Source organism: Limanda limanda, chromosome 17 (assembly GCF_963576545.1).
Source record: "Limanda limanda chromosome 17, fLimLim1.1, whole genome shotgun sequence".
Taxonomy (NCBI): Eukaryota; Metazoa; Chordata; class Actinopteri; order Pleuronectiformes; family Pleuronectidae; genus Limanda; species Limanda limanda.
Window position 1 is genome coordinate 20293777 of NC_083652.1, and position 27813 is coordinate 20321589.

The 27813-nt window shown below is 43.6% G+C and overlaps 1 protein-coding gene across 3 annotated transcripts; it reads left to right on the top strand.

Moving 5' to 3' along the window:
- Positions 1 to 1161: 1161 nt before the first annotated feature.
- Positions 1162 to 27813, top strand: LOC133022959 (ubiquitin carboxyl-terminal hydrolase 22-like). Of its 3 annotated transcripts, XM_061089869.1 has the most exons (14): positions 1162 to 1606; positions 2480 to 2512; positions 13201 to 13333; positions 15886 to 15999; positions 16108 to 16209; positions 18442 to 18608; positions 21072 to 21231; positions 21756 to 21861; positions 22886 to 23044; positions 24285 to 24411; positions 25332 to 25423; positions 25967 to 26029; positions 26445 to 26594; positions 26678 to 27813. In XM_061089869.1, the coding sequence occupies exons 1-14, from the start codon at positions 1487 to 1489 to the stop codon at positions 26718 to 26720; spliced, it is 1569 nt and encodes a 522-aa protein (XP_060945852.1). In that variant the 5' UTR covers positions 1162 to 1486; the 3' UTR covers positions 26721 to 27813. The 3 variants fall into 3 exon arrangements, with proteins under 3 accessions (XP_060945852.1, XP_060945853.1, XP_060945851.1); XM_061089870.1 differs by lacking the exon at positions 2480 to 2512; XM_061089868.1 differs by lacking the exon at positions 2480 to 2512 and having other exon boundaries at positions 15886 to 16209.

Sequence of the window (27813 nt, forward strand, 5' to 3'; positions counted from 1 at the left end):
TGGATATTCATCTGGCAAAGTCTTTCTCCTCTTTTTAGATCTTTCTCAAAGTCACAGGTATACAGGTGTGCATTTTCCTAGTTCTGACCTTTTCATAATTTATGATGTTTTATGTTATATTAAAATAGTTTTATCTCTGTATCTGTGCTCTATTGCTGTGTGACCTTCAAATTGCAATTTTTTCTTGTTGCTTGCTTTATATGTGTCCTATTGTTTGCCTTGCATTTTTTTATTTTTAGCTTGTAAAGCACCTTGGTACTGTGTTTAGAAATGTGATAAATTAATAAAGTTTATTATTATAATTTATTGTTATTCCACATTGTACTATATTTTTTAATTCAGCAGCTGCAGCACAGATCATGAACCTAAGCTCCCAATAGAGACAATGTGTGCCTTGTATTGTAGTGACTTTAGCAACGGCCTTGGTCCTATTGACATGCTTCCTATTCATCAATATATAGATATAATACATAGATTTTATTTTGTATTTGTGCCAAGAGGGCCCAGTCGCTACAAACAACACAAAACCACTAGGTGGTAGGCTTTCATTGATGGTGCAAAGAGGTGAGGTTGAACTCCGACTAATTATACCTTCCAACAAGTACAGGAGGTTTTTGTTTTTGTTTTGAGATCTTCAAATAAAAAATATTGATTTGATACATATACTTATATATCACACATCCAACATTAAACTGTGTAAGTAAATATTGGTGGTGTGTGTTATACGTGTATCTGTTTTACATAAAAATAAGACAATTTTTAAATAAAATAGCAACAACAACAACAATATCTGACGGAATATAACGTCTATAAGTATTTTTTTCCTGTCGGTTTTACGGTTAATTCGCCTATTTGAGAAATAGCTTCGCACCATTCACAATAACACTGATGCACATTTTGCGATGGGTGACATACTCCGGCGTAGCGTGGAAGGGCGGTGTTGATGTCGGTACCAAAAAATCATCGATGCGTGCCGCGGTTGAAATCCAACTATCCACCCGCGCGGGACACGCCGAGAGAACACAACCAAGCGCACCCAACGTGCTCCCAAACCCAACGCGGTGACGTCAGGCCTTTGTGCTGGCAAATCACGGCGCACGCTGGGCGGGCTTTGTGAAGCTGGTAGTTGAGTGGCTAGCAGGCTAACTGGAGAAAGGAAGCTAACTAACCGTGCAGAGTGGAAGTGCAAGCTAACGTGAAAGGGAAGAAGGCAACTGTCAAAACAGCAAAAGGGAACATATACATTTCAGTGGGGCGGTGTTCCCGGTAGACGGCCACGCCAACACACTGAGTCGCCAAGTTTAGCCAGGGACCGTTGTTTGCCAGATGCCCGGGGAGCATTTTTGTGGATACTACACCGATTGTCCCCATTTCCAAACGGAAACCATTTCTGGACAGACAGTTCGTGCTAGCTAGCTAAAGAGTGCTGCATCCAGGAGACGCTCCATTGTCCCCTAAACACCTGGACCTGAATGTTGTGTCTGTCATGAGTCCGGCCGGGTGCTCCCATGTGAACGGGTACAAGGTGGATAACTGGAAGCAGAACCTCCGGGTCATATACCAATGCTTTGTTTGGAGTGGCACTGCTGAAGCCAGGAGACGCAAGGTAAAAAAAACCACACACACAGCAACGTTAGCATCAGGAACACACGTGAAGTCATGTTTTAACACACACACACGGACACACACAGAACCGGCGTCCGACACGGAGCTAGACCACCGTGTAGCTGACACTGCTCCTGCAGCGGTGCTAGCACCAGGGGGGCTAGCCGGCTAGGTTATCACCGGTGTGTTAGCTAGCAAGAGTCTTCCTGTGTAGAGGGGGGGGAGCACATTTGTAGGTTTGACCGCAGCTCTGAAATGTGTGTGTGTGTGTGTGTACTCGCGAAAGTGTTAATCATCCAGACTTTATTGTGTCGTGTTGTTAGCAGAGCGGCTGTGTGGTTTGATGCTGTGTTAGTTAGCCGGATTGCTAAAGTTGGGTTTTGATGCAGAGTTGTGGTCGAGGGGCTATCATTACCACACAACCAAGTGGACCCATTGTGTCTCCACACACACACACACACACACTATCACACAATCACACTCTGGGTCTACACTACAGATTATCGGTTCACTGCTGGACTTCACCCCCCCAGGGTCAGTGTGTGTTTCTGCCCTGGTAGTTCATTCAGGAGTTCGGATGCTGGGACGTCCGCTCATTACTTCCATTGCCAGTTTCTCTCCTTCGCTCGCCCCCCCCACCCACACCTGCTCGGCCTCCACAGTGTGAGGTCATCGCAGGACTGTCTGCACTTCCTCTCCCCCCTGATTGTCAACTTGTTCTTTCAAAAAACACAAAAACACAATAAGTCAAACCTTTTATTTTCAATGTGGCTTAGAAAAGATTCATTTGTACGCTGCCTGATTGTTGTCATGAGAAAAATACATGCTTCTCTTATGCATTCCATACGTTTTTTATGTCGTTGTGCAAAAATAGGTGCGTCAGAGTGATGCAGGATGGACAGAGCTGGTGAGTTGATGATTATTCCCTCCTCATCTTCACTGACATACTTGTAGTTCAGATGAATCCTGGCCGGCTTGCTCCCCTCTCCTCTTTGCTCACCTACCTGTGTGCCTCGGTGCCTCCTCATTTTGATGCACTGAATTCTAGATGTGAAGTGAACCCGTGTAGCGGAATAATTCCGCCTCATCCTAGGATCTGCTGCACCAGCTAGTACGACTACCTGGTGGGAGGGTGGACTGGGAACAGAACAGCAACATGGCATAATCCAGTTACAGTAAGGCATGTCAAAGGAAATAGCTGGTGCACAAATGGTCAATGACCCTTTGTTTATAGAGTGTTGAAGTGACGTGCTTTGGTTTGGTGCTGGCAATCTCTGTTTTGATGCTTTGATTAGATTAGGTTAGATTCAACTTTATTGTCATTTGCAGAGTACAAGTACATATGCAACGAAATGCAGTTTAGCGTCTAACCAGAAGTGCAAAAAAGGCAGTAAAAGTACAGAGTATCGTGCATATTAGATAGATAGATAGAGTACTTTATTCATCCCCGAAGGGAAATTAAGTTGTCATCGCATCTGGTATATTTGAATACAATAAAATACAATAAAATACAATAAAATAGAAAATATTGCGGTTCAAAGAATAAAAAAACAGAAGCACAAGATAAAATAAAATAGGTAGATAAGGTGCAGTGGCAAGATGATGGTAATAGTACTGATGATATGATGGTAATGTTATTGTTAGACAGTATATAAAAATAGTACAGTATATATATAGCAGTATATAGTAAAAATGTATGTAATAAATAATACATTTATTAAAATGTAATAAATAAGATCTGTACAGTAATATATATGGAATATTACAGTATTAACAGGAATTGTAAGATATACGGAAGATGAATACACTATGAGCAGGATACAAATAAATATATATAAATATGAATACACTATAGGCGGGATAATACAGTAATAACAAAAAAAAAGCCTGAAGTAGAGAAATGTATGGCAGCTCCAAAGGGTTATCAGGCAGTGGAGAGGGTGACTCTGCAGGATGAACTGTATTCATTCTGATTGTCTAGTTTCAGCAGGAGGTGTCACTGATATAAGCCTGGTCTACCCAGCGTGCTTTCGTTTGTCGCAAAACTGGTGAATGGGGAACCGTTCTTTCAATCAGGTTTGAAAACAACCTCACCGACTCGGAGTCATCACTACCATCCTTGGGGAAAAAAAATCGTTTTAATCTCTCTGCCACATTAAGAAAAACACAGTGACAATAAAAGATCTCCTCCCAGCTCTGCTACCATGCCCTCCTGGTTTGAAGCCAGATCGTAGTTCGCAGTCACAGGATAGTTGGCGTCCAAAGACAATTTTACATGTCAATCTTTCAGTTTGCGCTGTTTATGTGAACAAATCTTTTATGCTCCGCCAGTGTCCCCCACCTCACATGCCTCTGTGTCACCGCGGCCTCAGAATCATGAATAAATCTTACATAACTGACAATAGGCCTGGCTAGGTTTTTGTCCCTGAAAGACTGCTGTGTAATACTGCTTTGAATATAATAGAGGTTTTGTAAGTACGCTGTTCTTGGCATTAAAATCTGTCCTGCTTATGTTTTAGCTTGCATTGGACTTTGTTGAGTAGCAGCTGTGTAACATCTGTTAAATTGTGTAGTAGTGGTTCTGCTCTACCCATTTCCCACCCCCCCCCCCCAGACATTGATGGTCTAGGTGATTGATGCAGAAACAAAGGAGATAACATTGGCTCCCTACAGCCTGATTGCCCTCCACGATGTCCACAAGGGAGGATGGATCTTGTGCCTCATCCCGTCTTGGCTGAGCTTCTTTACCCTCCAACTGTTCTGATATGCAGAGTAGGTGTAGTGCTGCTCCGGTGGTACACAGTGTCTTCTAGATGGAAGTTGAAGGACATCCCCATTCATTGACTGAGGGAAGGATGAGAAGAATTTTTACATTGTATCCGGACTTGGTTTAATCAACAGTGTCTCTAATCCGGAGTACCTCATTTCCCCCCCATGTCTTAACTTCTCTTTTGTCTTCGGCTGAATTCCTGAAAGCTATCACCCTCCCTACTGCCCACTCATATAAATTCAAAGGTGATGCGCAAGAACAACGGTGGAGAATCTACCGCCTGTTTTTCGTGCACAACCATAAAGGCACATGTGTAGAAAAAAAAAGATGGAGGAATTAATGCCATAGTTACGAATTTCCCGAGATGACACTCGGGAGTGTGTCTCTGGATCATTTATCTTTAATTTGGAGACAGTAGCATAGTTATTCTTTTGGCAACGTTGGCCTTGATGAAATGTGGGAGATGACAACCACAAACAAGTACAGAATAGTGTTTTCCCTTTGTTGTCAATGCGATTTTAATTCAGACTAATATCGCTTGCATGTTTCTCCCTTGCACTTTCATGCTTGTGCTCGGTTCCTGTCGATGTGCTACATGTCAAGGGCTGGCAGTAACTAGAAAGGTTCTGATTGGCCTTGCCACATAGCCAGAGGACCTTCACACAATATAAATTGTCAGTTTTTGTTATGTCACAAAAAACGATTTCCATTTCAGAGGAGGAACTATTGCTCTGCTCTGCTTCCTATTCTCTAGCCTCCTATATCCTTCCTTTGACTCCTGTCTCTTGGTCTAATATTTCTGCGTTGTAGTATTTGGTGAGTTTAGTGAGTGCTTGTTTGACTACTGCCACAAGGCTTAGTTTGTTTTTGTTTAAACAGATTTCTGATGTTAAATGAGATTCATGCGCCACCTGCTTGCCAATTACCATTTCACCAAAATTGTACCCAAGGACGTCCACACAGCTCGTTGATAGAAACCTGCCCTTGCTCTTCACAGTTGACTTCATTCCACCTCAGGTCCAAGCTCTGGTCATATTCATAATTTATATATTCTGAATGGCTGTGATGGTGTGAATATTCATGAAGGTTATGGTTATTTATTTTGTTCGCTGCTCCACTCAACAGGATGGACTTAAATTTACTATCCGTAAGAGAAGGTTCTGGGTCTAGTAAAACACTTCTGCCACGATGAAGGAATCTGCCGTGCAGTTAAACCCGAGCTATTACGTTTGGTTGACTGGAAATTGGATCAGATGAAAGGAGAGTGGGTGGGGCTGGCAGAATTTTACAGCCATAACTGCTTTGAAGAAGCTGCTGTCACTTTGATTAAAGGGGTAAGGGTCGTGATTAGAGAGCTGACTGAACAAGACTCTTTTTTTTATCTTCTAGTTTTGATGAATCATATATGATCAGAGGACCCATAACCCCCTCCCCCCTCTCTTTCCCACTAGTTCAAACCCGCTCTCTGATTGTGATGAGAGAAGATGTGAGTGAAAGCGTTTGCATAGATATTTCTGGGAATTTTAGAGGTAGGGAAAAATAGATAGGATGACACATGTTCTTCCTTCTGTCACTCCTTTCTCCCACTTAACACACAAGCACACACACAATGACCCGAGGCCACAGCCCAGCCCAGAGAGCGGTTTATTCTTGGGCTGCGAGCGGATCTCTTTGTCAGATCAGCCTCCATCACATCACAGGCCTGCTCCCTGACTCATCAGCATACGTTTGTAGCATCAGGATCTATTCCTCCAGTCTCATCATGGCCCTCACTTGTTCCTCTTCTGTGCCCACGCTGCTGCTTCTTCCTCCTCTCGCTTGCTTTCGCTTTTTCTATCTGCAAGACCTAGTTATGCCTACAATTCCTCTTGCTTTCTGGTTACCCCATTCAAAATTGTGCCAAAAAATAGCTTGTTCCTTTTTATCATCTTGGAATTTAAATTCTGTAGTTAGTACAGTTTTTAAAAATGACACAAAGTATCCACATGGTTAAACCGTTACACGTAAATATCATTCCATCTTCACAGAAGTTTGCATCTGAAAGTCCTTTGAAATGAAAAGCCAAGCCTCTAATCTTTAATTTCCCTTCCATGTTTTTCCTGTTACCTCGGAGACAAGGTTTGATGATGTCAGATGTTGGTTTCTTTCAAGTCGGTCACTGTGGCCGTGGCTCAGTCATCCAGACTACACAAATGGTGCAAGGTCTGAAACCTCCTCCAAGAGTCGTCTTTGGCTTGCTGTGTCACCTTGTAGCATCCCTTTTCACGTACTATTTCCTCCCAGTTTCTGACTTCAATGGACCTGCTGAGCCTCTGTGCCTTCCTTGCTGTTTATTTCAGAACAGATATGCTAAAGGAGAGGAAAAGCAGCAGTACAGAATGTTTGGCAGCTCCCTCACACTGATACACAATCTTGAACAGGTATCAATCCTATATCAAATGTATGCAATAAGGACATCAACTCAGTGGTGTATGAAACTGCTCATCTAAACTGTGTCCAGCTCTAATACCTCCTCTTGATTCTTTGACCATTTCTCTTCTTTGCTGTCCCTCCATCCAGACCCGCTACATCACATTTGACTGTCTAAAAGCCTGTGGAAAGGCAATGCTGCTACAAAGCATGCTGGTCATGGTCTGAGCCAACCAATGAGGCTGCTGTCCAGCCCTCCCTTAGTATCACCATCTGGCTAATGAGCTGTCAATCACTCTCCAGGGGCTAACCTAGCCCAAAACCAAGAGGCAATCAATCTCTTCACCCAATTGTTCCCCATTGTGGAAACCTTGAACACAAGTGACAGTGTTTCCTGGGACTTTGGTCTGGAAGTGGTTCTATGTGGAAAATCCCCCCAGAAAAGGTGAAGATGGTGGTGTTAAACCTTTTGCAAGATAATGTATTACTTTGTGCACCAGAGTATTTTAAAAGAGAGTTGTCCTCTCAGTCACATTGGCTCGGCTCTGTAGGAATTGCTTATATAGTTGGTGTTCCTGAGGGTAATGTTCAAGACTTTGTGGACCCTAATCGGCTCAAATAGGAAAAATAACAAATCAACATGCGAGCAGATGGGATTTAAGTCCACTGGGACAAGTCAGAAGCTCAGATGCTTCAGCCACAGTCCTTTCTCTGCCTGTGAGTGTTATTTTGTTGAAGCATTGTGGTTGTTGGCTTTGTGTGGCATCTGCAAGGTTTGACAAATGATCACTGGAGGTTGACTGTTTACCATCTGTGCAGGTTAACATACACAATCTATCCACAGGCTTTTTGTTCTTGCTGTACATTATCGTCAGTCTTTCTGCTTCACTTTGTTTGAACCCTTGGTCAGTCTGCATTCAGGTGCATTCGATAGATGTTGGCTCGGTGATCTTGTGTGAGGGATTTCAGTATTGATTCATCATTCCTTTATGAGAAAGTACAGCTGGTTTTTAAGCTTTTCTATTGGTGTGGGGTGTATTCCACTTAACTCTTTATAAACCAGTGTGGCTAAAGCTGCTTTGAGACATGCACCGAAGTCCGGACATTTTCTCAAATTATCCTGATTCCATGAGAATATGAAGGAAAATGTCCCCAAAAATTCCCATAGAGTGGGCGTGTTGATACAATTTCTAACCCAAAACTAGACAAAAAAATATTTTAGCATGAAAAACAGGTGCTTTACACGTAGAAGACACAACGAAGATGTCCTCTTTTGAAAGAAAACAAGATTGAAGATCTTTTGGTGACGACTCTAATGTTCTGGAATTTGTTTTGTTTGCCAGTTTACTACCAAATCATTATATCACACCCGAAACAGCAAACTGTAGCACAAACCGTTTTTTTTTTTTTTTACTGTACTTACAGAAATGCTTACTGCTGCCAATTCATTTCCCCCCCATACCCTCTGATCTCAAGAAACGAGCACAGCCTCCCTCCCCCTAATCGAGTGATCTCAAATCCTATTCACGCATGCACGCCTATGCAGATCCATCACATGTGCCACGAACCCCCTGACAAGAAGTAAGACCCCATCGGCTGGGGCTCAGGGTTGATAATGTCCTTACAACATTGTGTGACAGTATGAGGCCAAACTGATGAAACTGTGGACTAATGTGGCCTCTGATCGGGATGGTGGATCATGATCCTGCTGGTTGCTGACCATAGACTATGATTGCAGCAGGACTGCTTGACATACCGTATTGAAGTGATCCTTCAAAATGTTTACCCTATCAATGCTGCTAAAAAATGATAATCTTGATGATGTTTTCCTACACTTGACATCTATTGCACTTCTGTCCGTCCTGGGAGACGGATCCTCACATGTGGCTCTCTCTGAGGTTTCTACATATTTTTACACTGTTAACAGGTTTTTTTTGTAGTTTTTCCTTACTCTTGTTGAGGGTTAAGGACAGAGGATATCACACCATGTTAAAGCCCTATGAGACGAATTGTGATTTGTGAATATGGGCTATACAAATACAATTTTATTGATTGATTGATTGATTGACTATAACTCAATTGGACGAGGTGGGAAAATCTTCTCTCAAAAAGACCACACGTCATATCGTTGTCAACAAGGGTTACAATAAGCTAGTGAGTAAGAAGGTGAAAAGAGAATAGGAAAGATTTACATTGTGCTTGTGTGTCTCTCTGGGGCTGTTTGAAATGCATACTGCAGGCCAGCCATTGTCATGTGGAGATATTGGGGGGTGGGGTGGTGACAACTTCTGACCAAGGCACTGGCAGGCTGCAGCCCCATGGGGTCAGTCGTCGGCACCGTTCTTCCGCATCATCATCAGTCTCCTCTCTCTGCCTCTCTCGGCTTGTTCCCATTAAATATAGAACCGGAGAGAGCGCCCTGTCTGCGTGTCTCTGAGACGCTCGGAGCAAATGTCTGCGTGTGCACACAGTTTTGTGGGGAGGTTATCTGTGTCTTTTTAATGCAGATTTATAGCCTGCAGTATGCATGTCAGCCATTGTTCATTTTGTAGCTGTATGAGCATGTGTGTGTGTGTGTGTTGAGATGCATGCACAGGCTTCTGAGTGTGAGGCAGCATGGTGAGTCATTGCTCTCATATAGCCCATGCTCTCTCCTCTGTATTGACTCTCCCTCCCGTCCCCTCCCCACTCTGTCCTTTGCAGCAGCAGCGTGAGCTTGCTCGGTTATGGCCAGACCTTTTGTCCACATCATAATCGTCATTGCCATTCTCGCTCGTCCTCATGTTGCAGCTCGTCACGTCCCCGGTTTGATATATCAATGCATTAACCTTAATGCTCAAGGAGGAATAACGCAGAATGTCGGAGATGCTTAGTGTGAGGCATGGCTTTTGCCTTATTTAGATGTCTACGTATGCAGCTGGATCTTAAACATGGGAGGATTCATAGCTGCTCCCCCTGCGTCGTCGTGAGCTGATGGCCACTCATCGCTCAGAGGACCCACAAAGCATGTAATGCTATCTCACATCCATGTTAAAGACGTATCGGAGATCCATTCATCCAGCTAATACCTTCCTGCATCTGTTCTCCCATCAATCAACAGCTTTATACATTAGGGGGTCATTCCACTGGACACGGAGCCCTGCCTGATGGGCCTCAGAGAGCACATCCCAGATGGGAGACGCAGCCTTGCGCAGCACTAGCATGAGCTCTCTACCTGTCGGACACTTGTTCCGGTCATATGAGCCAGTGGCTGATCAATAGCTGATCTAATAGAACTTTAAAAGCCCTGGGCGCACAGAGATGCAGGACTGCTGACACTGAGGCATAGACAGCCTGTGAACCGTGGGTGCGTACGCAGAGATATATTTGCTACCCGCTAAAGGGGTGTTAAGACGGGGGAGGGTGAGGAGGAGGGCAAGGCGTGGCATTGGCAGGGTGTCTTGTTTTTTGACTTGGAGTCCTGGTGCAATGAAGGCGCAGGGCGGGAGGCTTCACTGCTTAGGAAGGACTGGCGACCAAAACGTACATTTAGGATTTCAGATGAACAGCATGTGGTCTGTCTTGTTTTACCGTTTGCTTCTGCACGTAGGGCTTCATCTGGACTCTTAAGAACACAAATGGTGCTTTACTCTCTCTCCCTTTTTTAACTCGTCTGTGCTCCTCTATTCTCTCCGGATGTCAGGGAAACAAGCTCTGCCTTTAAACTTTAAAGAGTCTGCTGTAGATGTCAGTCTCGATCTTGGTTTTAGAGTCAGTCGACACGTTGTTTCTCCCCCTCTGTCTGTCACTCATCCTTCATTCCTGCCGGCTTGGCCTAACAGTCCAATATGTATAAAAACAAAGCTTAGTGTCCGCAACCCTGGATATCCCCACTACTGCAATGTCATCACAATCCCACGTCTACTGATGCTTGGTCAAAACGCAGGCCTGTCTGTGAGTTTGGCAGCCTGTCTGCAGCAGTGGACAGCAGCTTATTTCAAGTGTGCCATGCATCACGCCTCCCTAGTGTAGCACGATGCGAGAAAATGAAGGAAAGTGAATATTGAATCATGTCTGGTCCATACAAATGATGGTCTGCATGGGACAGTTATTTCTACCTTGTACCCACCAGCAGAAAGAATTGTAACTACATTTGCTAATCCGTTTATTAAATCATCTATAGAAGGCACAACCTTGAGGGAAGTCTAACTTAATATTGCTAAAGGTACAAAAGAAGTGGCTCAAAGTTCAGGCAATGTAAAACAATACTGGCTAAAAAACGTGATTATTTCTTTATTTTTGGTGTTTCACATGGCAAGAGATATGGTATTATTGCTATTAGAGATTGAATGATACAAACATAACTTAATTTTTCTGATACATCAGGATGCAGGTCATTTATACAGCCTCACACTAATTGCCCACCTCCAACCATATTAGATTATTTATTTGCAAATCCTTGCTAAGCTAGATTTGAATAAGTCCTTGTGGGAAACACAAGCTGCCAAACAAAGCTTCATAATAAAATTGACCTAAAATGTTGCAGCCTAGTTTAAGGTCATCTCGCGGCTTAGGCTGATAGGCAGTATCAGAGTTGTGTTGTGTATTCAGGCCATTATTGTGTGTTATGCGTCATCCAGAGAGAAGGAAGTGAAACTGCCTGCCACCAACGCTTGTATTTCTCTTGCACAATGAGCATAAACTTTGCTCAGACGGTGTCAGGTTCTTCTATTGTATCGCTTGTTAGAGGATTGCAATAGCAGACAATGCAGCACAGGTGCTGTTGAGTTCACGGATTCAAGTTCTGTAGCCTTCGCGTGTAGGAGTGTGTGAATGTGGCTTCCAAGCTGGTCTTACACAGTGTACCAGAAACTGAAAACTGCTAAATCTCTCCAGCCAATAGTCACTTTCTCATTATGCGTCTCTTCACCTTTGCTTCACGCCTCCTTTCCTTCTGTCCTCTCTCTCTCCAGTGAACCACTCATTGCAGCAGGTCTGTGTCCTGAAAGGCTTCGATTGGATGCGTGTCCTCACCATCTATCCCTTTTGTTATATTTTCCCCCCCCAAAGCCCAAAACTTCTGCTGCACTTTCACTAACAGGTGTTCTACTACGATTTGATATTAGGAATTGACTTTTCTTAAAATGCATCTTAGTAGAAAATATGTAAACTGTATTTTACAAATTTGAAGAGGCTGCAGCTTGTGCCAAACAAGGCTTTACTGTGTTTAAAGACATTAGAGTTGCATCAGAGTTCAGAAAAACATGGCGCTGCTGTAAAAAGCCTCAGGAAACACTGTCGACGACGCTTGAGTTTGAAAAGTCTGCGGCTGCATTGTCGTCTGGATGGACAGAAACAGATGCATGTATGAGAATAATGACGTGGCCACCTGCGTTCACTTCCTGAGTAACTACCCTCTCATTGTCGGTCACTATTATTTTTTCTTGTTGGTAATATTTTCTGTAACTCTGCAACCAACTACAGAGACGACCATCCGTTTCCTGTTAATGACATGCACTCGTGGTGTTTATTAGTGGTTACAACCTATATGTTTCAGGTGTGTTAGTATGGATTGAGATCAGTGTTGATGCAGAGCTACAAGGTGGACAGAGATAGTTTTGGTTTAAAAATCTACTAGACTGGATGTAGCACAATTTTTATCCATTCAATTTTGGATGTGAAATGGGTCTTAAATTGCTCCCATGAAGGTTTAAAAGTCTTGAAAACTGCAGAAACGTTGTCAATGACAATTTCCACCATGTCCACACTCGTCTATAACACTTTGTTTTTTTTTATCATTTCCATCTTGCTAGATTTCCCTGCTGAAATACGAACATTCATGCTAGAATAATCCTTGTCAGTGGCGCCCCCTTTCCCACAGATGTTAAATGATTTTGTGTATAAGGTCGGGGGCCTGCGCACCTGTGCAGCCCCTATAGGCCTCACTTTTGCAGATATGCTGAAGATGTCAGGCATTCTAATGTGCAATTTCTCCAATCTCCTCTGAGTGCTGTAGTCAAACCAATCACACCCATCCCTCAGCCGCTGCTGGAGTGTGTGCTTCAGGCAGATCCTGCCTGCCAAGCATTAAATCCCGTCATGGCCTGCATGTGTTAGAGAGCAAAAGATTCGACGCAGGAAATATGTTGTTATTCAGTTCCATCCATTGGATTTGTCAACGGGCCAAGAAATCTCGAGTCTGTCTTGGTATCAGGTCTATTCACGCACTGTGTCCTCCAGAGTGTTTGTGTGACTGACTGGAAGATACAAATCTAACCGAGCTGCCAGGGACTTCCTGTCTGTTTGTGCCACTCTACATTACAGCTCCTTCCTGCTGTGGAGGATTTTCTCACTATACTGACTCGTCTCCCTCTTTTGTCTCAATTCCTTGTCCCCACCCCAACCCCCTGGTCCTGCCCTCTGATCTTCCCTTACAGGCCAAGTCGTGTATCTGTCACATGTGTGGCGCCCACCTGAACCGACTCCACTCTTGTCTCTACTGTGTCTTTTTCGGCTGTTTTACAAAGAAACACATCCACGAGCACGCAAAGAACAAGAGACACAATCTAGGTAAGTCATGCACCCACTCATTCGTTCCTTACACTGTCAGCATAAATCTGGAAGTAATCTAAATAAAGTAATTGCTTTATGTTAGTATGACAATTATGTATCTTTATGTTAAAAAAATTCATAGGAGATCCATCAATATATTATCCTGCCTTATGTCCACGGCTTTCAGGCCATCAGTCTTCCCATTCATATGCAGCCCTGTGGTCCACTGCAGCATTAGCTATTATCAGTGAAGGATTACAGCATTACTTTGGGCAGCTTCCTCCTCCGAGCAGAGAGGGAGCTGAACCTCGCTCTAACCGCAGCACATTACCATTCTGGTGGGAGCTCCTTAGTAGTCAAATGTCACGGGTTTAAGTTACGACTCTCGCCTTCGCAGAGTAGCGAGGGAGGGGTAGACATCGCTAATCCACATCTGCCAGAGAGCCTAGCTTCCAACCTACATGGCAATTAAGCCAAATGAGGCAACAGTGCTAATGAGCGAGGTTTTTGATATTACTCTGACAAGGACATGCACGTATGGAAACAAGGGGCGGAGAGTGGGAGGGCTTGGCTTGAATTGATTTAATGCATTTCAACAGTTTGGTTACACACGCATACCCCAAGTGCACAGCCACAGTGTTAATTAGCTTTGAGCGTTCCACAGGACCCTCTCTCTGGCATTGGCACTCTGTTCCTCTGCACCTCTCGTCAAATTAATCCAAACTCCCCAGACTGTTAGACGGCGACATTGCAAGCTCTCCTTTTACATCATTTTCACCAGAACATGTCACTCCTCAGGACTCCTTTCATCTCTTCCTCCCTATCTCTTTTTATAGCTACCTCATCCTCTGCAACCCCTTTCACATCTTCCTCTGATTTTCCTTGTCCTTGACTTGATTAAGCAAATTTCTTCCCCATGTCTAGTTCAATACTCATAGTCGGTGCATCTTCTTCCTCGCACTGCCACTTGTGTTGCTTCCATTTTGAGCTGGTCCTCTTCAACAGTGGGTCAAATCCTCAGGAACCCAAATGTCTATAACCAACACCATTGGTTGATTGAGTGTTAGTCTCCCCATGAGCAATTGCTCTCTCAGAATTGAATTATTGACTTTTTCTTTAGGAGCTTTTTTTCATTCATAATAGCATTTAAAAACAAATCTAGCGACTGTTCAGAATCTCATTCATGATTTTCACGTAAATACAGCTGAAATCACCGCAGGGCCATCGTCTTTAATGTATGTAAGTCTGATTGTCGGACAAAAAGATTCAAATCTTTCTGATTCAAAAAGATTTGAATCAGAAAGTATTTATTGCCAAGTAGGTTTACACCTACCTGGAATTTGCTCTGGTTATTGGTGCATACAATCAACATAGAAACATAAAAACACAATAAATACACCACACATAAGAAAAACAATGGTAATAATAAAAAACCAATATATATTTACTCACTATTTACTTCTTATTTACTCACTTTTTCTAATACTTATACAAGGTAACATTTATTTAGACATAAATATATCTCTATAAAAATATATAAAAGATAAAAAATATAAAAAGTGAAGTAAAAGGTGAAATGCACAATGCACAATGCAAAAAGTTATAATCAACAAAAAGTTCAGTTATAATCAGGTGTCTGTCACTATTTCATAATTGTCACAACAGAAACAGTTTCGCATATAAATCATGGACAGCTTTATTGGGATTTCAGCTGTATTAATATACTGTATGTGAGTAGGAGAGAGGTATCTGAATATTGAGCGGAAACTGACATTAGATTAGGCACATTGCCAATGTGATGCAATGGCTTCCAAAACATGCAAATTTACCAGCAGGGTTTAGCTATGTTCTGTCAACAGCCGCTCCTTAACATTTTGAAACACCATACACGGTCCAGCCACATGTTTCGACCCGGACTCGCTCTCTTTCAACCGGATTACTGTTGTCTCGAGAGGAGCATCCTATTCAGTGCATAGTTGCCTCATGTCGTCATGCTTTCGCCAGAGAAAAGAAAGAAGACCTGAAAAAATGATCGTGTTTTTTAAAGTAGTTGTCTGTGTTTTTTTTTTTTTCGTGTTCTCATAGCCCACGCACGCACAAACAGAAAAAGCAGGGGGGGAAAAATGATGGCACTGTGACAACACAACATACACCCGTCAGGTTTTCTACATGAAGAAGTGTTAGCTCACTTTCTCAGTGTGGGCAGCACCAAAAACAGAAAAATGTCCGGTTAAGCTAAAAATAGGTTGTCACGGCAACAGAGCTGAAGTATTGTTGCCGTGGAGTTTGAGAATGGAAGAGGCTGGTGTGTTAGTTGAAAGCTCAGGTGGGGGTGGGAGACGGATATACCTATTCCATCACTGCTTCCCTCACATCTCCGATTATTGTTCGGTGCAGGCGATGACACGCAAACGCTGCAGTGAGTGAAAAATGTAGCTGGAGAAAGCACTTGTCTCAGTCGAGGTTGGACAGTAAAATCAAATCCAATGTGTATCACTGTGCTAAAAAGAAAATCAATTTCTAATTATGCAGCAATCTCTCTTTTTCCCCTCTCTTTTCCCTCCTTACAGCGATAGACTTATTATACGGTGGAATATATTGTTTTGTGTGTCAAGACTACATATACGACAAAGACATGGAGCAGATTGCCAAAGAGGAACAGAGGAAAGCGTGGAAATTGCAAGGTATAGCATTTTTTATTTTTTCTTGTCAGAGAACTCGATGCATCTTTTTTGAAACAAGGCCATCTGAGTTCCCGGCGTCGTCACATTCATGTCACTTTGTATCCGCAGGCATAGGCGAGAAATACACGACGTGGGAGCCGACCAAGAGGGAGCTAGAACTATTACGACACAATCCAAAGCGGAGGAAAATCACTACGAACTGTACCATAGGTGAGCAATTGACTGCACTGTTCGGTCTGCACAATCTTAATCAGCCCCGTTTTTCATCCCCTGACAGGTGTGTATGTGTGTTTGTACATGCGCCCATGGCACAAGTGGACTGGGGATCAGTCATGCATTTACGTGTGATTCCCAGGATCAACTGGACCAGGCAGCCCCCCCACAGGCAGTGCATTCAGGGGGCAGGACTCAGTGTTTCCTCTCTGATAGATGCACACCACAGCGGGCCGCAATTTGTTTGTGTGTCTCTCTAAAAGTTGTTTTTTCTGTCGTCTGTTGCTTTGATATATTTTTTGTTTTGTTGTCTGGTATCTCCCGTTCTGCCTCTGATTTGGTGCGTTCAGCTTTTCAGATTTTACCGTTCCCTCTGCCCACTGTCTGCTGCCATCCATCACCCCTTCCTATCTTCAGACAGCCTGGTTGGTAGCGATGATTGGGCAGCAGACCGAGGACCAGTCTAATGTGTTTAAGCTCTCGGAGCGCTTTCCTCCACCACCAAACTCTGCTCAATTGGATTCGATCCCAGACCTTGCTGTGTCTCACCTGTTCCACTGGCCATCACTGAAGGACTCTAGCTCCTCTTTCTCACCCTAAATGAATCCATTCACAGCTTTGGCATCTGCCCCAGAACACACACGGCTTCGCTGGCAGACCTGACCCGACACCATATTGTTATCTTTCCAGCCACACAACAAAACTACATCTGAGAATACCAATGGCTTTTTATTTTCATTGTTACCCAGGTTTGGCTCTAAATAACAAAAATATATTTGAATGAATTAAAATGTAATTGTCATTTTGTGATATGGTGTAAAAATGATGGTAAAGAATTGAAAATTCCTGAAGCTCTATTTTCTACCACATAAGACTAAGAAGTGCCGCTGATCCTCACAACTGAGGATGTGTAACTATGTGACATTTGGCATTTTCGTTTGATAAAAACAAGATGAATTATTTGCTGATTGATTTTTATGACCATCTATATTGCTTATATGTGTTATTAGGTATGACCATGTGTTATTAGGGCCCGAGCACTGATCAAAGGTCAGGTGAGGCCCTATTGAAATTGTAAGGATTATTATAATTATTATTATTATTATTCAGGCAAATGAATTGGCTTGTTGAGGGCTTGACCATGCTCAAATTCTTACCAAAATTTGCAGAAAGTTAGAAAGTGGTGAAAATGTACGTATTCTGAAGGAATTTTCAATGGGCGTCGCAAAATGGCTCAACGGTGCCCCCCCGAGACCCCTGAAAGGTGTTCACATTGACCGGTCTTCACAAAAATCGATATACAGGTGTATCATGACCAGACAAACAAAAAAGGTCTTAGGTGCAATTGGAAAAACACAACAGGAAGCCTGCTATTTTGCATTTAGTGGCCATTTTGGCCATATTCCACATTTTTACATTCATGTACTTGTACTTTTCATTGTTACCCAGGTTTGGCTCTAAATAACAAAAACATATTTTAATGAATTAAATTGTAATTGTAATTTTGTGATATTGTCTCAAATATAGTGTAAAAATGATGGAAAAGAATTGAAAATTCCTGAAGCTCTATTTTCTACCACATAAGACTAAGAAGTGCCGCTGATCCTCACAACTGAGGATGTGTAACTATGTAACATTTGGCATTTTCGTTTGATAAAAACAAGATGAATTATTTGCTGATTGATTTTTATGACCATCTATATTGCTTATGTGTTATTAGGTATGACCATGTGTTATTAGGGCCCGAGCACTGATCAAAGGTCAGGTGAGGCCCTATTGAAATTGTAAGGATTATTATAATTATTATTATTATTATTCAGGCAAATGAATTGGCTTGTTGAGGGCTTGACCATGCTCAAATTCTTACCAAAATTTGCAGAAAGTTAGAAAGTGGTGAAAATGTACGTATTCTGAAGGAATTTTCAATGGGTGTCGCAAAATGGCTCAACGGTGCCCCCCCGAGACCCCTGGAACGTGTTCACAATGACCGGTCTTCACAAAAATCAATATACAGGTGTATTTCTTTTTGCTACTGATTCAGGAAATCTGTGTAATTTTGTTGCTTTATAACAAGACCACAGCTAAAACTCCGTCAGTCCAGAGAGATGGAGATCAGGTCTTTGCAGGTGATTCAGGTCACCCACACTCCCGAGCCGTATGACTCACCCAGCGCTGTCAGGTCACGTCACGTTGTTCTCACTCTTCACTCCCTCTCTCCTTGTCCCGCAGGTTTACGAGGGTTAATAAACCTGGGCAACACATGTTTCATGAACTGTATTGTCCAGGCCCTAACACACACGCCGCTGCTGCGAGACTTCTTCCTCTCCGACAGACACAAGTGCGAGATGCAATCAAACTCCTGTCTGGTGTGTGAGATGTCGCAGCTCTTTCAGGAGGTACGATACACACTTCTCATGCCTGAACTTGTTACGTAAGTTTGTTTCAACCCCCAAAGAAAAAGAAACGCATGTGAGTTTGAGACAAAAACTGAGCCATATTTGAGATTTTATTTCAATAACCATATAATACAGAATGTTCTCTCGCACCGTAACCTACTGCAGAAGGCTGAGTCACCGTTGTGCTCTTTTGTCGAGTCCAACGAGAGAGGCAGAGAGGAGGGGAAATATCCTGCCTGAAAGGAATGTACAGAGCCGCGTGCAAGCGAATGAGCTGAATGCTCTAATCACACTTTTATTGAACCTGATCCGCCGGCGGGAATTATATTGCACAGCCTTTTATAACCCTTCAATCCCACCGCTGTGATACACAAGTTTGGCATTTTACATCGAACAAACTCGTTGGCCTCGTGCGTTATGTAACGGCTTCCTTGTCATCTCCCACACCGCCTTGCGTTTTACTTACACCCTCTCACTTCCAAATATATACGAGCCCACAGATGGCAAATGGTGTAATTATGACTTAAACCATCACCCCCCCCACACACACACACACACACACACTTCACAACCCGCTCACAGAGCCCAGCCCAAACACAGCTAGCTGTTCATTTACACACGAGAGATAATCGCTCACCTCGATCGCCCAGGGAGGCGGTCATTGATCGAGTATTAAACAGTAAATTTCGGCTCGGTCACGCAAGAAATAAATGCTCAATTATTTAAACGCTCCAACACATATGCTGTTCGTTTTGAAGTCTTCCCACCTCCCTCCCTTATCCCCAACGCTTTTACTTTCGTTACTCGTTTCCAACCCACCTCCACGCTGTCATCAGAAGCCGTCTTCTGACTTTGCAGACACTCCTGCACACAGCTCTTTAGTTTTGAAGGTGAGAGCCACCCTCCCTCCTCCCGCTCCATTGTTTCCCCCCGCTCGTCTCGTCGCGTCTTTCATTTATCAACCACCTTCAAACGGCCCAAATACGAGCGGCGCCTGTACGATTCAAAGAGAGACGTCAGCGTGGCATGTCTTCCTCTCTCACGGCTCAATCAGACTTCCCTGAGAGCTGTGGCGGATGAAGTGAGGAGCGTGCGACAGCTACGTGTTGAAGAGCGAGAGCCCTCTCCGGCATTAACGAGCTCCGGTTTGAACCTCGTCGCAGCATTTGCAAACCCACCGACTCTTTGCACTCTGCTCAGCTCTGTTGCTTTCTCACCCACATCTCCTGACCCCGACCCGGACTGTCACTCACTCCAATTCCCATGGCAACGCAAAAGGCTCTGCAGTGCTTCACACACGGATCTTTCTGCACCTCACATCCTTGTCTCTGAGGGCGTGCTGTCATTAGAGCCGGTGCCGTTAGGTGACATGCGGGTAAATTCGTTTTTGTGTGACGAGGCTTTGCGGAATCAGTAGACAGTAGTAGGGTTGCAAAATTCCGGGAATATTCAAACTTGGAAACTTTCCATGGGAATAAACGGGAATATATGGGAATTAATGGGAATAAACTGGAAATGTTGTAGGTAATTTATACTAACTGTATTTACCTTGTCATATACAGACATAAATATAAACATTTTGTTTTGTCATAGGCTGATTTGAGCCCTGAGGAAACTTTGGGCACTTGACTATATGCTTCTGCATCTTTGAGTCATTCTTAACATAGGTCTTTGCACAGTATTTGCAAATGTACACAGCCTTTCCTTCTACATTGGATGGGGTGAAATGTCTCCACACATGAGTGCACCTGGCATTGTTCAGTAGAATAAGATGATAAAAGTTTGTAAAAACACTAATGCAATGCCAGAGATATAAATAGTTAGCCAAACAATTGGAATAGTCTGTAAAAATATTTTATAATTGATGGATAAATGTATGGAAATAGGCTAGATGAACAGATGAACAATCCTCAATCAGCATGCTAATATATTTTCCCCAGTATTATCATCAAAACTTACCTGACTCGTCCTTCACACTACAGCAGGCCTCAGTAGCCCTGCTGTAGAGTGAAGGATGCTGGGAGTTATCTGTGTAAGTGATGGAAGAATGCACAGTGGAGGATTGAAACTCAACATGCAGCGTGGGCTGCATTCCATACATCTTTAAAATAAAGTCTTGAATGATGTTTTTATTGCTCAGCGTTTAATTTGCTCATTTCCCCCCCCCCAAATTCCCCAAATTCCCGAGCTTAACTTCCCATGGAAAGTTTCCGGAAAGTTTCTGGAAATTTACCGGAAACTTTCCGCCCCTTTGCAACCCTAGTCAGCAGTCAGATAATCACCTTGACATACAGGACATTTGGCTTTCTGGCTCAGTAATGAATTATAAATGATGCCTTGTGGCTGTAATATTGGCAAAGAGGTGAAACCAAATAGCGTGCCCATTTACAAAAGCTGGCTAACAATCTCCCCTCTTCACCCCCCCCCACCACCTTTTTTTAAACTTTTCTCCCCTGCTCCCAGTTCTACTCGGGCCACCGCTCGCCCCACATTCCCTTCCGGCTGCTGCACCTGGTGTGGACTCACGCACGTCACCTCGCAGGCTACGAGCAGCAAGACGCCCACGAGTTCCTCATCGCAGCGCTGGACGTTCTACACAGGCACTGCAAAGGGGACACTATCCGTAAGCTTCACTCAAATCTCTGAACCAATGACCGTAGTTTAAAGGTTTTTGTAGGCATTTGCATTCTTGGTATATTTTTTTATATCAGACTAGAATAACAGCTTGTTCAACTCAACAAATAAAAAAAGGACGGCGTCAGTTGAGAGACTGAGCAAAGTGTGTCTGTCGGGCTGTGCCACCCACGGTCTCTGGTGCAGCACGTAGAGTTCCACCTTAGATCCAGAGCACAATGCCTCACCTCACTGCAGATAGACTGAAGGAGACTGACAATGGTGCGCACCAAGGGGACAGCGAGCATGAGAGCAGCGGGATGTCAATCTGCCCTCCTGCAGAGCAATGACAGGCTGACTCACCAAAACTAGACCTGGCTGTAAGCCTTGCTCTGATTGGTTATAGAGGACTCAGAGAGTCAGGGGAGTGGGGATGTGAGACAGAGGTCCAGACTGATTCCTTTAGAGGCGTTAAAGAGGCGCTTGTTGTGGTGTCATGTGTTTTATACTTTCTCTGTCCTTTCTTGTCCGCAGGAGACGACAATGGGAAGAAGGCCAACAACCCGAACCACTGTAACTGCATCATTGACCAAATCTTCACTGGTGGCCTGCAATCAGATGTTACTTGTCAAGTTTGCCAGTGAGTTTGTGCACAGTGCATGTTTGGGACCGGCCACTTACACTCCTCTCTATTTTCTCTACATTTTATCCATTCATCCATCACACATGTATCCACGTTGTCCGCTGTAGTCCCCTCTCACAGCTGGGATGATGGATGTGTACACCACCCGTGGTCCTGAAGTGGGTGAACCACCGGTTGTGTCCCCTCCGCTGCTCTTATTTAAAGGTTCAGTCCCCGTGGAGCTGCTGTGAGGGGGGGGTTGTCTAGACAGCAGCACAACCCAGGCATTGCCTGCCTGCCCCCTAGAGCTGTCCTGTCACATTAGCAGTAGCACGCTGCACTGAACTGCAAATCACCTTGCCCAGGCTATCAGGCCGGCCGAGCCCATGCTCAGTGTGACGTTACCTGCCTCTACAAAGAGAAGAGAGGCTGCTGGTGGGGGTGTCTTGTGTTTCATTGTGCCATAAATTGAACCTCATTACACAAATGGTGTTCAGACTGCCTTCTACTAATGGGTTTAGAGAAATGGTGCCATATTGGTGCCTTATTACTGCACCAGAACAAATGCATGACCACTTGCCTTAACAACCATCTGCTGGTACTACTGGGTATTACAGCAGAATCTGATTAACATTAATGATGTGCAACAGCCCATCCTCTGAATTTATACATGTATCTTTAATGCTTGTGTTGTACACTGATAGCATCCATTTCAGCTGGGCAGCAGTCCATCACAGTCATCGGACTGCAACAATTCAAATTCCTTTGAGTCTGTAAAGCCAATTTTCTTTGATGTAACACTTCATTGAATTGCAAATGGACCTGGAAGAACAGTGTGTATGTTACGCACATGCACACGCTCAATCTGCCTCTTGGCTTAAATAAAAACATGATGAGAATCAACAGAGGCCGTGTGAATTAAAGCTCCTGCGTTACCATCCATGTCATCATCCTTTCATCATGTAATAAGTGACGCACAAACCTGCACACAACTACACACTTTTAAACGGGCATAATTGGACTCTCCCTCTCCTTTCTCTAGTGGTGTTTCCACGACGATAGATCCATTCTGGGACATCAGCCTGGACCTGCCCGGCTCATCCACGCCTTTCTGGCCCCTCAGTCCGGGAGGGGATGGCAGCACAGTCAATGGAGAGAGCCACCTCACAGGGTCCACCACACTCACAGACTGCCTACGCAGGTACACCTTCAGCCCATTGGTTGCTTTTCTTTCTGCCTGTCAGGATTTATTTAGCTCTTTTTTGCAACATCTACTTTCTAAAGCAGCTGAACTGAATTCCCCTCTAGCCAGGTTTTATATTGCACAAACCCCATAGGCCAGATGTGTTTGATGTGCAGCACTGCTATTATTTGGGTTTCTCTGTGCTGATGCACAATGACAATCTCCATAACATATTGTTTCTTAATGTATATATTGTCTTATTGTATATATTGTTGTCTTGTTTTTATGTACAGTGCACCAACCACACCATGACAATTTCCAATATATGCAAATATATGTGGCAATAAAAATGATTCTGATTCTGATAAATGTTAAAGTCCTTAAAGGAATCACGTTTGCAACATTTTTGAAAGGAGGTATTTCTGCTCTCTACCTGTTTTTTCTTCCCATCTGCTTCCTGTGCTGCCTCCACATCTTCCAATTCCTACCGATCAAATGTCTGCACTTGAATTCAAATAAATTTCAATCATCCCTCCACTCGTATGAGAGGTCAGATTCCGTCGGCTCAGGCCCAACAACCCTGTTTTCCCCCAGATCTCATCTTCCCCCATCACCTGGTTGTCAGAGCAGGTGTGACCTCTCATATCTCCTCTCCTGCCTCTTCTTTTCTTGTAATTTCTTTATCCTCCTCTCCACTCCACCTAATTCCTTTTCCCCCGTGCCCCCCCCCTCTCTCTCTCTCGCTCTCTTCCTCTCACATTCCCCCCTCCTTCTCCCTCTCTTTCTCTCTCTTGCCTCTCTTCCTTGTGACTTCTTTCTTTTTTCTATTTTTTTTTTTTTTTTACTACTGCAGCTCCTTACACACCCCTAGTTGCTGCAGCAAGTCTCTTAAAGGCACAGAACCGCTTGATGGTGTTGCCGTGGTGATAGAGGCGTTGACAGCACTAGCAGTTCTCTGGGTTGGGTGTACTCGCATACAGAGTGGCTGCACCAAAACTCTCCAGGCAGACTTAATAGTCAAGATGCTCTGATATCATCAGATTAAGTAAAAGCGAGAAATCTGTAACGAGATAAATTTAAGAATATGGGTAAACGAGGGGAAGAAAACACATCGTACAGAAACCATAACGTCTCTTTCTCCCTACTTTCATTCCCTGCCTCCTGTTTTGAGTCTACACATTCTCTCCTCTTACACCGACTCCTCGTCTCTTTTTATGATTGTTATTCCAATCCTCTCTCTCTCTCTTTTTCTCCGCAGATTTACGCGGCCTGAACATCTAGGAAGCAGTGCCAAAATCAAGTGTGGCGGTTGCCATAGTTACCAGGAATCCACCAAACAGCTGACAATGAAGAAGCTCCCCATCGTAGCGTGTTTCCATCTCAAAGTGAGTCAGCCGGTGACAACGCGCTGCCAATTATCACTTGTTACATTAGCTGTCACCGTCTGACAATTTGATTATTTTAAGGGGAACATCAAGCTTTCTTGTTTCTCACGTCTAATTTGATCTGTCATCAAAATAGCAGCTCCAGTTGCATCTGGTAAATCAGGCCGTGTGTGGGTTTCGTTGAAGATCTCCCCAGTTACAGCGCCTTAAATCAAATTTTCAAACTTTTATCCTTTTCATTTATATCTATATTATCCATATTGCGATATGTAAGAAAGTTTATGTCCAGTAATGCGTACCTGTGTGTGTGTGTGTGTGTGTGTGTGTGTGTGTGTGTGTGTGTGTGTGTGTGTGTGTGTGTGTGTGTGTGTGTGTGTGTGTGTGTGTGTGTGTGTGTGTGTGTGTGCGCAGCTGCACATGTTAGCGGTCTGGTACATGTTTTGTGCGTAGGTGTGTTCTTAATGTGATTGTGTTGTTGGTGCACGACCTCCTGCCGTGTAGCCTTTTCACACAGAGTCCCAGGACGCCCATGATCTTAATGACTCGTCCAGTCCGCCACTGTCCATGTTTTATTTATTGTACAGTGATGGAGGCCCATAATGTATTTATGATATTCATAGGAGCAGGCTGCAAGAAGATGGTCTTAAATCAATCCAAGCCTGTTATTATTGTCTTGTTATCAAAGCGTGCATGTGTGACAGCGAGGGCGGTGAACAAGTGTTTCCATTCTCACCGAGATGTGTTTTATTTTGTATGTTGTGTAATGATGATGCCTGTTATTTCTAAATATGTTTCCTCTCCCCATCCCCCCACACCCTCACCCTCACTCTCTCTCTTGGCATTTTTCTGCCCCTTCCCCCCCTCTCCTCTCTCCCCTCTCCCCTCTCTTCTCATCCTTTCGTCTCTCCGGCCATCTCCAGCGGTTTGAGCACTCTGCTAAACTGCGGAGGAAGATCACTACATACGTTTCCTTCCCTCTAGAGTTGGACATGACGCCTTTCATGGCATCAAGGTGAGACTCCCATTGTGTTTCATCCTCACATTTTCTCAGCATTTTCCCAGAGCCGCCCCTCAGCCCCTTTACCAATATAATAAAAGTCACAACAGTTCAACCACCAGCTTTGAATACATATTCTATTTTTACGTAATATCCAACAGCAGGCCCACGGTTTACTCGTTACAATTTCAATATATATAAATGTACTTGTGATATACTATTTATATATATTACGTCATAGATATATATGTCAGTTATGTCACAGTTATGTATATGCATGAATGCTAAATGAGCTCTCTATTAATATATATTAGTGTCAGTAGAGCATGCAGCAGCAGCAGCAGCAGTCTTGCCCCACCCCACCTCTGGCTGTAGCATCCATTCACTTCAGTTCAGAGACACAAGGCTCATTAGTGGCACAGGCAGGAAAGCTATCTGCCTCCATAGATTGGATAATCCTGCCACCTAGTGGAATTGTGTGGCAGTGTAGCATGTTTACACATGCATGCATTAATAATGTCTTTGTTTTCTTTCCCCCCACGGTCCTGTCACCTGCAGTAAAGAGAGCAGAATGAACGGGCAGTATCAACAGACGGTTGATGTATTAAACAACGACAATAAGTGAGTACCTTGGGAAACCTGAATTTACAATGACCTGATTGACTAACACTTATCATCAGTTGTACTCCAGCACAGCAGCACAGGCTAATGACCTGAGGCATCCGTCTGTGACTTCCCCAAATTAAATCAATTTGAAGCCGATTAAAAGCTGTTCAGTTTCCTTCATCCGTTGTAGCTTTCATTTTCCAGGACATTTGCTGGGAATTGACTGTCTTAATACTATTGACAGGTTCATTGTGGTAAAGACAAAAGGCAAAATGCACCGCGCTCTTTAGCAAGCGACAAATTGTCTACAAGAACAACAGTAAAGGTGTTTAGACAAATTCAAACCCCCATGTATGAGAAGGTTAGTTGGGATAGTTAGGACGGGCGATGATTAGCCAGCTCATCAGGGACATTTCTTCTTTTTCTCTAGGTATTCCTTGTTTGCGGTGGTCAACCACCAAGGCACATTAGAGAGTGGCCACTACACCAGCTTCATCCGCCAGCACAAGGACCAGTGGTTCAAATGTGATGATGCCATAATCACCAAGGCCAGCATTAAGGATGTACTCGACAGCGAAGGGTAAGAAAGGGAACAGATGTTAGAAACACTGCGAGTAGCCAACGAGTCACCTGACCTAACTGTTTCCGTCTCTTCCTTTTCAGGTACCTCTTATTCTACCATAAACAGTTCCTGGAGTACGAGTAGTCTCCGTGACCGCCGGCTGTGAAGAACCACTGCTTCTGATGAGAGAGAGCCAAGGGACTGGGGACAGGATGAAACACAAACACACAAACCTACCTGAAACTCTTTTGACTACCAGTCTGCTCTTCCAGCTCTGGAGGACAAAAAACAACGACAACAAAAAAAAAAGACGTGTGAACTCATGCAACCTTTCAACAGAAAAAAAAAAAAAACAAGCACTGAGCTACTTCTTGGCATCTACTTGACAAAATAAAACTGAATGAAGAGGAGAGAAGGAGGAAGAGGAGGAGAGGGGAGAGGCCTCACACCCCCCACGCTCTCTCCACCTTCCCCTTCCTGCTGCAGGGGCAAACTCCGAGTACGACTGACTGTCATGTTGATTGGGCACATCCGGATTTTTCTTACAGTATTCTGACCCTAACCACACACACACACGATACACACACACACGCGCACGCACACGCACACAAACATACACACAACCTCCATTTCTCTCCCATGGTGCTCTCGTTTCAACTGACCAAGCATTTAACTTCGTCACGATGGAAGACTCGTTGTCGTCATATGCACTTGGGACTGAACGCAAAAAAAAAAGAAAAAAAAGAATACAAAACGAAAATCAATGTATTATGAACTTTGCAAGAACATTTTCAAAGGTATGGTTATGATTCTTATCATTTGTGAATTTAGTTATGAAATACTGTACGAATCTAGTATACATCTATTTTTAAGAGCAAAGAAATCATGGGAGAGCTTTCGAGACGCTGCCTTTGCCAGTTGCTGGGGAAGCGCTGCCATGGAAACTAAACAGATTTGGACCTGTGTGTGCTCATGTTCCATTATTTACTGTGTTGATTGTTTTTATTTTTAAGTCTGGTTGAGGGCAGGGAATATCTATTTTTTTAGCAACTCATTGAATTTTTTTTTTGTTTACTGTTATTTTCACTGTTTTCATTGTTTGTTTTTTTTTCATTTTCAGTACGGTCGTATGTCCCCTCGCTGTCCTGGTACTGGAAATTCATTTTTGGACGTATTATACTTTCATTCTTGTGGAATTGTTGGTATAATGATGGTGATGATTAAAATTTGGCTCATC